Consider the following 11,716-nt stretch of genomic DNA (forward strand, 5'->3'; position numbering starts at 1 on the left):
CAGGTGGCTATCTAGAGCTTCAGACGGAAAATTGGCCCATAATCTTTCCACATAAAGCATGCCATTTGAACGCCCACCTACTGTTTCCTATTCTTAATAGATTACTTCCTTGTGTTTGCCTGTTTTCCCTCCTTGGGTCCCTGGAATATGTTTCATGGAAAATGTCCCTGCCCAGCTATACATTCCCTCCGTGGAGGAGCCCCACTGAGGCTCACTCATGCCGATTGTGTTATTTCAATCTGAATATTCCAGCAGCCACCACTCCTTTCCTGGACTGCTCTTTACCAAGAGCACTGGCTTATCCAACATTTAGATTTTGAGCCTCAAAGCAACCTGAGAGATCGTTTGGTTAGCTATTACTACCTCCATTTCACAAAAAGAAACTTGCCCAAGGTCAAAGAGCTGATATACGGGAAAACCAAGGCTAGAACCAGGTCTCAAGTCCAATTCTCTTTTGGCTCTACCCACAGTCTCATCCCCCACCCCACCCCAGCCCCCCAGTTATTTCAGTTGTCAGTTAATATTGGACATTTGCTAAGACCTGGGTCAAAGAAATGAAGTGGCAGAGATATTACGTAACTAAAACCTCTTTGGACTTCATCAACATGAACACCTCCAAAAGGGTCTGGACAGCCATGGGCTCTGTGAGCTTCCTTCATCAGCAACGACTGCTACAGATATGAGAGGAAGGGTCCCACACACCTTGGTGTGGCTCCACATCTCCTTCGGGTAAGTAGTGTGGTTTGGTGCGGGCACAAACAGGATCACCTGATCTCATGGTGTTCCTTTAAAGAGATGAGCTCCTCTACTGGAAATCAGGTAGTGTGAGCGTTTTCCCTGGGAATTGAGGACATAGAGGATGAGTTAGCCTGCAAAGGCTAAGACAGGTTTACCTGCAGAGGAAGCCTTGGTGGAGGACAGACAGCAGCTGTGGACAAGGAACTGCTGATGGTTTTGTAGATCTTTAGATGGTGCCTGGGAATCATTTGCAAGCCCTGATCTGGCACACAGAACTGATAGTAGGACCCAGTGGCCCTACCCACCCTCCCTCCTCAAACTCATGAGATCTTGGAAACATCACTTTCTCTGTGTATGAGTTCAGCTGCAAGAGTGTGACCTTTAGGAACGTGGCTTATGACGCTAGAACATCTGTAATGTTAGGAGAGGTATTCCCTGCACTAAAACATTTTTTCCTGCCTACTCTGGCCGCCTACATCATGGCGCCTGAAATTCTCTTATTATGGGGTTTTATATCTCAAAGGCTTTTAATATCCAAGAATACCCTATTAAAATGTCAGTTCCCTGAAAAGGCCACTTAGGTAAGAGTTTGGGACACACTGTAGGCTTTAGGAACAGTAGCTTGAGGATGCAAAAGTGTGAACATTACCACTTAGGGAAGGGAGGGAGGCAGGCCCTGTGCTTCACACACACACACTTGGCCCATGTCACCAAGGCAGTGAGGGGAGAAATTAGAAGCCTGAGTTCTAATCATGGCTCCACTGTAAGCTCCCTGCAACACCTGAACGAGTCCTTTCCCTTCTCTGAGCTTAGTGTCCTCATCTATAAAAGGAAGGGACTGGTCTGGAAGTGCGCTGAGGTTCTGTCTGGCTCTCAGGCTGTCAGGGAGAGTAGATGATCTTGGAGTGAGCTGGTGACCTCTTGAGCCATTCATTGTTGGCTAATTCTGGAACAGAGGGAAGGGAGAATCCCTGACAGGCAGCAAAGAATAAATTCCCCTAGGAGAGGGATCCAGGATTGGGATGGGTCCTGGAGTAGGGAGGAGCGAGAGGGTGGGGAAGATGCCCCAGGATGCCTACTCCCTCTTTTTTTTGCAGTACGCGGGCCTCTCACCGTTGCGGCCTCTCCCGTTGCGGAGCACAGGCTCCAGACGCACAGGCTCAGCGGCCATGGCTCACGGGCCCAGCCGCTCCGCGGCATGTGGGATCTTCCCAGACCGGGGCACGAACCCGGGTCCCCTGCATCGGCAGGCGGACTCTCAATCACTGCGCCACCAGGAAAGCCCCCCACTCCCTCTTACTCCCAGACTTGTTGCCGGTGGGTCCTGGTCTCCCTTGTTAGGAAAACAAAACACCGTTCTACCAGGTGCCCTTATGGTCTTTGATCAGATGCCTGGGCTCTGCCAAATCTCCTTGGAGAGTGGCTGGGTTGCTTTCAAACTACCTTATCCCAACCAAAACAATACAGAGAAAAAGAGGGTAGGACTTGGAGTTAGGAGACCTGACTTCTAGCCCCAACTTGCTGAGTGATCCTAGGGCAAGTTATTTTATGTTTCCTAACCTGGCCCTTAGATACAGTATCAGTCTGCATTTTAGGACACACGATGGCCTCCAGGTTTTGAGGTAGTGAAAGGGATGTCTAGCAGGCAACTCCTGCTCCGGCTTGGCCAAGAGAATATCACCTCCAAATTAGACTCTGGTGAGGGTCCAGGCCACAATGAATCCTAAAGGTGTCCCCAGAGCCCCAGACAGTTTCTAGCCACAGTCAGAGGTTTCTTCTGTTCTTACCCACTAGGGGATGGAGGAAGGCAGAAACACACTTGACCTTAACCTTTGCTCCTTCTTTGATTCAGAACACTAGTTTTGCTATTATCTAATGCAACCCATCCATTTTACCTATGAGGATCCCAAGGGTAGAGAGGGGAAGTGACTGGACTGGGTCAGTGCAGACAGAGTCCGGATCACTTCAAGGCCTGGATTCAAGGCTCTTCCTTCAGGCTTCTGCCATGCCACATTTTGCAAACCTTCATTTGGCTCAAATTACAGGGAGGGATATGGGCAATAACTTTGGTGACTACAATTCCATTAAAGCTAATTCCAAGTAAACCATCCTTCTCCAAACCAGGACCATCCCTTCCCTAAGAAGGTCGGGGAAGTTCCAAGGAAAATCCTGAGAACTGAATCTACCTGATGTGGAGTGGAGGAGTCAATTGAATCCCAGTCTTCCCTCCCTTCCAAACATAATATCCTTAAAACCTTGGCTCCTCCATCTGGGTGATGACCTTGAACTTTATCAGCCCTATTCTCATAGCATGAAGTGGAATCACCCCCTTTACTTACTCCCTCCTTAGCATTTCCTGAGCACCTACTAGGTGTTGGGCTCTATGCTAAGTTTGGTGAATCAGAGATGCCTAAAGTCACATGCCTGTCCTGGGAGAACTCAGCCAACCAGGAGGGACACAGACGATTAATAAATATGGTGCAAGGGAAAGAGCTCGCCCACGCTCAAACCACACCTGCTCTTCTAGGGCAAGACCTTGCCAGACAGACCTCAGGGGTGGAAATAAAAGGAGACCAAGTTTCTCTGGGGGTGGCCACCCCACCCACCAGCAGCATCCTTGCCAGAAGGACAGACACCTGGCCCCTCTACCTTCAGCATCATGCAGCTAGTAGACACTCATGTGCACTTGTTGGTGGGAGTGGCACGTTGAAGAATGGCACACAAGTTTATCATCCAGCATCTACCATGTGTAAAATGTAGGGGTACATAAGAAAGGGGGAAACAGGGCTTCCCTGGTGGCACAGTGGTTGAGAGTCCGCCTGCCGATGCAGGGGATGCGGGCTCGTGCCCCGGTCTGGGAAGATCCCACATGCGGCGGAGCGGCTGGGCCCGTGAGCCATGGCCGCTGAGCCTGCATGTCCGGAGCCTGTGCTCTGCAACAGGAGAGGCCACAACAGTGAGAGGCCCGCGTACCGAAAAAAAAAAAAAAAAAAAAAGAAAAAAGGGGTGGGGGGGAAACAAAGAACAATTCAACTGCCAGTTTCTGCTATCCCAAAGCTAAACATCTAGTTATAAGCCATAAAAACTGGAGGAATATGAAAAGAGCATGGGCTTAGGAATTTGAACCCCTGGGTCTTGGTGTCTCCTTGCATAACTTTGGGCAGGACATTACCCCTCTGTACCTCATTTGTTCATTTCTAAGTGGGGGGTGGGCAGGGCCAAAGCATGCCCTGGAGTTGCAGGATTGGTGCTGATGGATGACTGTGTGCTTGGTTTGTTTTTCCTTTAAAGTTTGGGCTTTCTTTTCTTTCATGTGATTAAAGTCTGAACTAGGTTTGTGGGAAGAAGGAAAAATGAAGCCAGGATCAGGTGGGAAGCTGGGTAATAGGAGAAGCCCAAGGGGAACGATGTGTTACAGGAGGAAGTGGGGTGGAAGACAGATGAAGAAGAGAACCAGGAAAGGAGGTGGTTGGAAGGGCTGCTCTCCCTCGGGGTTAGAAACAAGGGCCTTTGCTGGTGCCACTGAACAGCCCTAGAGCGGTGAAGGAATTAGTGCCAAGCTGCAGGGCCACCTAGCCATTCAAACCACCAAAATGATGGTTAGTCAAGGCTGTTCAGATTGGGTCACTACAGAGCTGGCGGGGTGGGGGGGGCGAGGGCCGGAAGTGGGGCCGGTCCCAGGCACATTGTGAACATGGATGAGCTAGCAGGAGCAGGAAAGGCCCCAGCTAACCATAAAGCCAGATCCAGATGGGGCCGAGCACATGGAACATTCTCCAGGGTAGATCACATGCTGGGTCACAAAGCAAGCCTCAGTAGATTTCAGAAAACTGAAATCATAACAAGCATCTTTTGCAAGTACAACACTACGAGGCTAGAGATCAACTATAAGGAAAACACTGCAAGAAACGCAAACACGTGGAGGCTACACAATATGCTACTAAACAGCCAATGGACCCCTGAAGAAATCAAAGAGGAAATCAAAAAATACCTAGAGACAGACGTGGCCAAGTACAGAAAAACCTGGTGCCAAGAGTATAGAGCGCCCTGGCCCTAGGGGCCTCCTGCCCGCCTGGAGCCCTGAGTAGTTTCCCACGTGTTAGGCAAGGCTCCTAGCACCAACAGTCTACGCACATCGCTAGCTCTGTCACGCATCACTTACCAGCAGATGCTAAGGCTACGGTTGCATACCACACAGAGGAAAGAGTTCTTCTTATTACATGACTAAACCCTTTAGAAATGAGGGCAACGAGCTCCTAATAGAATTGTTACGTTTCTCATGGTTCTTGGTCACTCCCATGCGGTTTTCTAATCTCCAGTGTGGTGCTAGGGGTGGATTCTACCGGCCATTTCTTTCTCCTTTCACAAGTAGAACCCTTAAAAGCAACTCTGTCCCTGGGAGGGCATTGTGCTTTCTCAGTATAACAGAGCCTTTCTGATTTGTTTAAAATCTACTCTTCTGCTGACTGAGGGGCAGTGAGGGGGAAGGTTTTCTTTAGGGGGGAGCATGCGTGTGTGTAGAGTGGGTGTTGTCTGACACTGTAATAGTTGAGAGGCTATGTAATACCATTGTTTATTTTACTCTGCCCTACTCCTCTCTCCTTCTGCCTCAACACACACAAAAATTGTACAAACAGGGGATGTTTGTGCCGAGAGAGGTGGAGAAACACCTCCTCCGTGGACGCATGCGGCCACCCCTGCAACCATCTCTCTTTCAGCCAGAAGTAACTCCGTGTTTCGTGCAGTCAGGGCTGCAGTGTTGGACACCGAGGATTACTTAGGCTGGGGAAGACTGTGGCAAGAGTCTCACTGCATTTAAAGTACCATCGGGTAGTAAAGGAGAAACGTGAGCCTCACCTTGCGAGACGGAAAAGCTAAATTTGATGAATAAACCAGACCTCAGGTGCTTTCTGGAACACGTATTTCCACTACTTCGCTGTGCTTTTGTCACACCACGCTTTTCCCTGAGTGTCAAGAGTAAATCGGTTTTCCGGTTTTGTTTTGTTTTGTTTTTTCATTTAAAACATCTCTCCTTACGCTAGTGATGTCATCCCTGGAAGACTGAGATGTAAGAAGAGGTGAATCATGTATCACCTTCGCATCTCTTCTAGAATTACATCAGCCAGAGCCCTGGGGTGCAGTGGGGATAAAAGCCAAAAAGTAGAGGGGAGGAAAGAGGGAAAGGGAGGGTGCCGGTGGGGGGAGGGAAAGAGAGAGCCGGTTCTTTTGCAGTCTGCTTATTTTCTTCTTTCTTATTTCTCCTTCCTCAACCCCTAAACACCCCTTCCCTATTTATAAATCAGATAACAGGAAAAATCAGACTTTAAAGAGACAGTTGCCTTATATTTATTGATGGTGTTGGTGTAAATGTCACTTGTCTGAACTTTCTGACCAATCACCATACCCCCATCAGTCACAGACGAAAGCCACCTTGGCATTCTCACTGGACACATCAATTGGATTAAGAAGGAAGACATGAAGACCCTGCCCCACCCCCAAGTATTCATCAAATGATCTTCACCGTGATTAATGTTCTCGTCAGTTTCAAACAGCAAAGGAACTGGCAGTGCATGGAAATAACCTGAAATATGAAATTACTGAAATGTGAAATCTAACCGTGCAAACTAGCGATGACCCACAGCTGACTTTCCTGCCCTCTCTCTACCTGAGGGTTTGAAAACATCATCCAATAATGTGTAGCTGAGGTATTCAGCAAAAGGGATAGGGACTCTCAACCAAACCAAAATATAATGGAAGAGAAATATAAGCTAGGCCTTGTTCTAATGCCCTCAGAAAGTGACTCTGAATATTTTTCAATTTCCCACACACCCACCCACCCTTTGCTTTTCTAAAGATCATCTTATACCTGAACCACTCCTGTTAATTCGGGAGAAAATCTACCACCTCCCTTCCTCTATGGCTCCAGTGAATTCCAGACTCCTTAGGATCACTGGGTCTAGCTGCTTGGGACGTATTTATGATGAAAACAAAACCAGGGGCCTCAGGACGCTACACGAGGGAAGGCCAGGAGAGCGATCAATTTCTGCAACATAGGAAAAGGGGCCCATAGGGGCAAAGGGAAAAAATAGTTTGCAGAATGCAGTTTTGGTAGAATCTTATTACAGCTTCCAACTGATCGGGTGTAGCCAAACTAGAGACATCTGTTTGGAGTTTACAACAGAAACAAACACACGGAAAGCATGAAAACGCTAAGACACACACACAGACCAAGCTCTAGCAGTTCTTCTCCGCCTTGACCTCCAAACCATTCTCCCACTGGGTCATGCTGGGTTGTAGAAGGAGAGGAAATAGGCTCTTCCACCTGCCCCTGCCCCGACCCCACCCCACGTGCACCATGACTCATTCAAGCCATGACTGGAACCTCTCCACTTTCCTCTCTCCTTGACTTTCCTCCCAGGAAAAACAGAGATGCTCCCACTCCCGAGAGCATCATGGTGACTTTCCTTAGTTCTCTAATTCACACCTTCAAAGCTCCTTGAGCTGTCGAAAAGGTGAACCACAGAAGGAGGTGGTAAAACCTCAGAAGACCTTGAAAGTCACCCCTACCTAAATAACCTCACAGGTCTGGCAATGAGGAACAGAACTCACCCGGCATCTCCAAGAACTGCCTCAAAGAAGTCAGAAAAAGCCTACGCTCACACAACTAATAATAAGTGAAGAACACGGCCACAGCTGCAGCACACAGAGCTGCAGAGGACCAGTAAGGCCCCAGGCTACGCATAAAGTGGGTTCCTCTTCCCTAATTACCTCCAAGCCCCCCAAAGGACAATGACTGTCCTCCCACTCCATCCCAGCCATGGTCACACCCTCTGCCGCCCAGCCCCACAGCCAAGCATTTTCTGAAGCAGGTCTAGACACTCACCTGTTCTGTTAAATTTTCCTCTTTATTCTCTCCCCACTGGAGGGCAAACAGAACCAGAGCAGTGCTACTCTTTAAAAATAACAAAATGTTTTATACACATTTCTGTATATACAACTGAACAACATTTTACATGTCCCTTTTGCACAGCAAAAGATATAAACATTGGACTCTGAGAACAGTTATGTACAAAAAAAAATGTCAAAAATACTTCACAACAGTGCAAAAATATTTTACACAGTATCATGGAGATCTTTTGAGCAGAAGCAAGGTGTGTGTGTTTCTAAAGGAAAACTCCTTTTTTAGATATTAGATGTCTTTAACTGTAAACAAAATGCAACTTTCTTTCTCGCCCCCCCCTCCCTTCCCCACCAGTTATTTGAGGAATTTGGCAGAATTTCAAGGGTCTGAGTCTGAGGTAAACAACCCAAGCTCTCGCACCAAAAAGACTGGGGGCAAGGAGGTGGCACTAAAGCCTCAAACGTTGAGAGCAAATCCTTTTTTTTTTTTTTTTTAATGACATGTCAGTGACAGCGCCAGGCCGCTCCCAGTTGGGGGCTGGTGGAGGAAGTTAACCCCTCCTCTTCAGGCCCCAGCTGCCCACAAACAGGAAACTGGCCAGCAGGCACCTCACGCCTGCGGGGCTTTGCTAACACCAGCTGCCCTTCCCTCCCCAGACCCCAGAGGGCTGCCTCTCTCCCCTTCCTTGTAGGGTTTCCCTCCCCCATATCTCCACGTGCAATCTGAGCCCTGCTTCAAACAGAGCCAAACGTATGGGGGTGGGGGAGGGTCTGGGCCTCAAGTGTCCCCTTTCCCCTTTCTTGGGGGGGGTTGGGAAGGTAAGGAAGTGGTGGAGAGACGGGGGTGGGGTGTCACGATGCGGCAACAGGGGCGCGCACAGGACATTGCTGGGAGCTCAGCCCGAGTGGGGCTCGTCTGGTCTGGCGCAGTCGGCGGGGTCGGACTGGTCCCCGGCGGTGGTAGTGGTAGCTTCCGGGCCCCCTCCTTCGATGGAGCTCTCGCTACCCGTGCTCTCACCCGACAGCAGGCGCGTCACCCGCAAGTCGGCCTGCAGGCTGCGCACGTCGTTGCCGAAGCTGAGCTCTCCCAGATCATTAATAAGCTGGGACAGCTCGGCCTTCATGTCGGAGGTGCTGCCCAGCAGCAGAGATGGCGACCCAGCCTCAGGGCCCGGCGAGACCCCGCCGCCCCCCAGCACCTCTTCGCGGCCACTCTCCAGCGTGTCTAGCAAGTCCCCGCATTCGAAGTGCATGGCCACCACCAGCGCCCGCTGCGCCTCGGCCTCTTGCTCTGCCGGGTCTCCCTCTCCGGCTCGGTCCTCCTCCTCATCCCCCTCCTCCTCCTCCGGGCAGCCCTCCGTGTGCACCCCTCTCTCTTCCTCCTGCAGCTCCTGCTCCTGCTGTTCGCCGAGCAGATCCTCGGTGATGGAGCCGAGCTTGGGCGCGCTGCGGCTGCGCTCCACCGGCGGCTTGTAGCAGCAGGGTCCGTGCAGGAGCAGCTTGCGCAGGGGCACTAGCGGGATGGTGTGCGCGCCCACCAGCTCCTGCTGTTGGTGACGCGCGTCGTCCCGCCGCTTGAGCCGTTTAAATTCCGCCAGAGCGTTGGCTGACGTCTGGTAGAGCAGCAGGGCCATGGCCTGCGCCTTCTCGGGCTTGGACACCAGCACCGCGTGGCAGCGCAGCATTACCGCCTTGTGTTTGAGCTCGTGCCGGTACACCCAGGCGAAGACCTTGGGCAGTCGCGCGTCCGCCACGCAGTAGGTAACGCGGTGCAGCAGGTAGAGGTGGCCCGGGCGGCGCAGCGAACGCTCCTCGGCGTGCACCATGCGGATACCCTGCGCACTCACAGTCAGCTTCATCTTGGTGCCCTGACGGCCCGCCTCGCTCTTGCTCCAGATCTTGCCCACCGCTAGGTCGGTGCAGCCGTCGCCGCGCGCCTGGATGGTGGTGGCATTGCCCAAGTAGAGCACGGTGTAAGTTGGGTCCTCGCTGGTGATGTGCAGCTTCTTGCGCTTGGAGCGGAACATGCTGCCCACCCGGCTGAGCGCGCCTTCGGGGCACGCCCGTGCCAGAGAGCTGAGCGCCGAGTAGTGCAGGCTCACCGCGTAGCCCTTGGGTTTGGACGCCTGCCGTGGCGGCGCCTCGGCCAGCAGCTCGAACTTGTGCTTCTTCCACGGCAGCATCTCCGGAGGGCGCCCCAGCGCAGCTGGGCGGCGGCGGCGGAGCGCCGATTGAGAGCCCGGCTGAGCCACCCGCCCCGGCCGGGCCCGGCCGGGGCAAGACCGAAAAATAAAACTCTGCTGGGAGTGGCCCAGTCGGAGGGAGTGGGGGCGGGGGAGATGTTCGAGAGCCCCGCCGAAAGAGGTAGGGGTAGAATTTTTTTAAAGAGGATTTAACTGCAAGGAGAGGGGGTGGGTAGGAGCACACAGATTTACCCCAGCCTGGGCAGGACCAGGGCAAAGAGTCTTGGGCAAGCAAAATGAGAGAAAGCACGAGAGTGGAGCAGAAAATGTCTTTAGAAAAAAGGGATGCGTGCGTGCAGCAAAAGCAGCCGGGATGGTGCGAGAATACGCAGGAACTCCTCGGCGAAGGTGAAAAGGGGCCCCCTCTCACACACACACAATCCCCAGGGCTAGGGCCAGAAACCGCGGAAACTCAACCGCGAGTGTGCCCAGGGGTCGGTGCTCCCCACCCCCAAGGGGTGCTGTAGGCAGAGAGCCCCTCGGCTGAGCGGGTCCCAGAATCAGATGCTTGCCCCGAGTGCGCTCAGATGGTGGGTCCAGCTGGCCGCGGCGGGCCCAGCGCAGCAGTCCCGCCGTGGCTCACTGCATTTTCTCTCTCGCAGGACGCCGGGGACTCTGGCTTCGCCGGCTCACTGTCCGGGCTGGCTCCGCCAGGGCAGCGCCGGCCTCCGAGGGCGGGGCGTGCGCATGGTCGGCTCCGGGGATGGTCGCTACCTCATTTCTTCTCTCCGGAGGGTGTCCGACTGCGCTCCCGGGATCCCCTGGCTCGGCTGCCCGCCTTTGCAGCGCGCCCCCTCCGGTGTCGCGAGCGGTAGCTGCCTCGCCAGCCTCATATCTTAGCCGTCTGCGAGGAAGATCTCGGGTAAATATAGGCCGGCGCGAACCATTCGCCGCGCGGGGACAGGGGAGGAGCAGAGAAGAGGATCTGTTTCGGGCTTGGAAGGCCGGCGGGTTCCTGGTCTCTTAAAGGGACCTGGTTGCAGCCATTGGTTGAGGGAAAGGGGAGAACGGTCCAACCTGGCAATTAAATCCCAAGTTTACCAGCAGAAATTCTGTAGAATTTATCCACAAAAATCGCCAAGACCTTTGGTTACCCCGCAAGAAAAGCAACTTGAATTCTGACACTCCACCCCCAGCCTGAACTGCAACTCACTGATGTGTGTCTCCATCGGAACTTCTGGGGGAGGTGGTGGAGGGTGGGATTTACACTATAAAATACAAAAAGGTTGGGGAAATAGTGATTCTTTCCGTGTGTAATAGCTTTCTGAAATTGACTGGGTGCTGTTTAATTTTTTTTTTCCAAAATTTTATTCTACTAAAGAAAATAAAGAGGGGCAAAGAAAACGCTGAGACTTCTCTTCCACCATCTTGGAGCCCTTTCTCCACAGGCAAAGAGCAGATGGTGAAAAGAGAGACGAGTGGAAACGGGATGATTGGAGTGAACACTATAGTATGTGTTTGGTAAATAAGGTGCTTCCAGCTTCTAACCCCCAGCAGTGCCCCCTCCTTCTGTCAGGCCTCAGAGTAGAGCAGTTTTCTGAGATATATTCAATTTCTAAGTGATGCTTGTGTGTGGTTAGAACTCAGTTTATAATTTGGCAGGCCAGTCATTCAGTTTTATTACATCATTGTCACATTATGGATGAGAATTCCTAGTAAAAATTCAAATGATGTTTTTTATTTGTGTCAAATAATGCCCGGCCACCCTCCACAGAGAATGATTAACATTACTCATTCTTTTCTCTTGTGCCAGCTGGATAATGTCGCTTTAATCATCTGGCCAGCTTGACCCTTGGCTAGTAACTCATTTCTGGGCCCTCGAAACAACGGGCTTG

The 11,716-nt window shown here is 51.7% G+C and overlaps 1 protein-coding gene across 1 annotated transcript; it reads right to left on the reverse strand.

The window, feature by feature from the left end:
- Positions 1-4,368: 4,368 nt before the first annotated feature.
- Positions 4,369-11,012, reverse strand: FAM43A (family with sequence similarity 43 member A). Its single transcript, XM_022569219.3, has 2 exons — positions 7,622-11,012; positions 4,369-6,319 (listed from the first exon to the last, which is right to left on the reverse strand). The coding sequence occupies exon 1, from the start codon at positions 9,819-9,821 to the stop codon at positions 8,535-8,537; it is 1,287 nt and encodes a 428-aa protein (XP_022424927.1). The 5' UTR covers positions 9,822-11,012; the 3' UTR covers positions 4,369-6,319; positions 7,622-8,534.
- Positions 11,013-11,716: the final 704 nt, after the last annotated feature.

Source organism: Delphinapterus leucas, chromosome 4 (genome assembly GCF_059928025.1).
Source record: "Delphinapterus leucas isolate spDelLeu-1000000601 "Yukka" chromosome 4, BTC_Dleu_Yukka2, whole genome shotgun sequence".
Taxonomy (NCBI): Eukaryota; Metazoa; Chordata; class Mammalia; order Artiodactyla; family Monodontidae; genus Delphinapterus; species Delphinapterus leucas.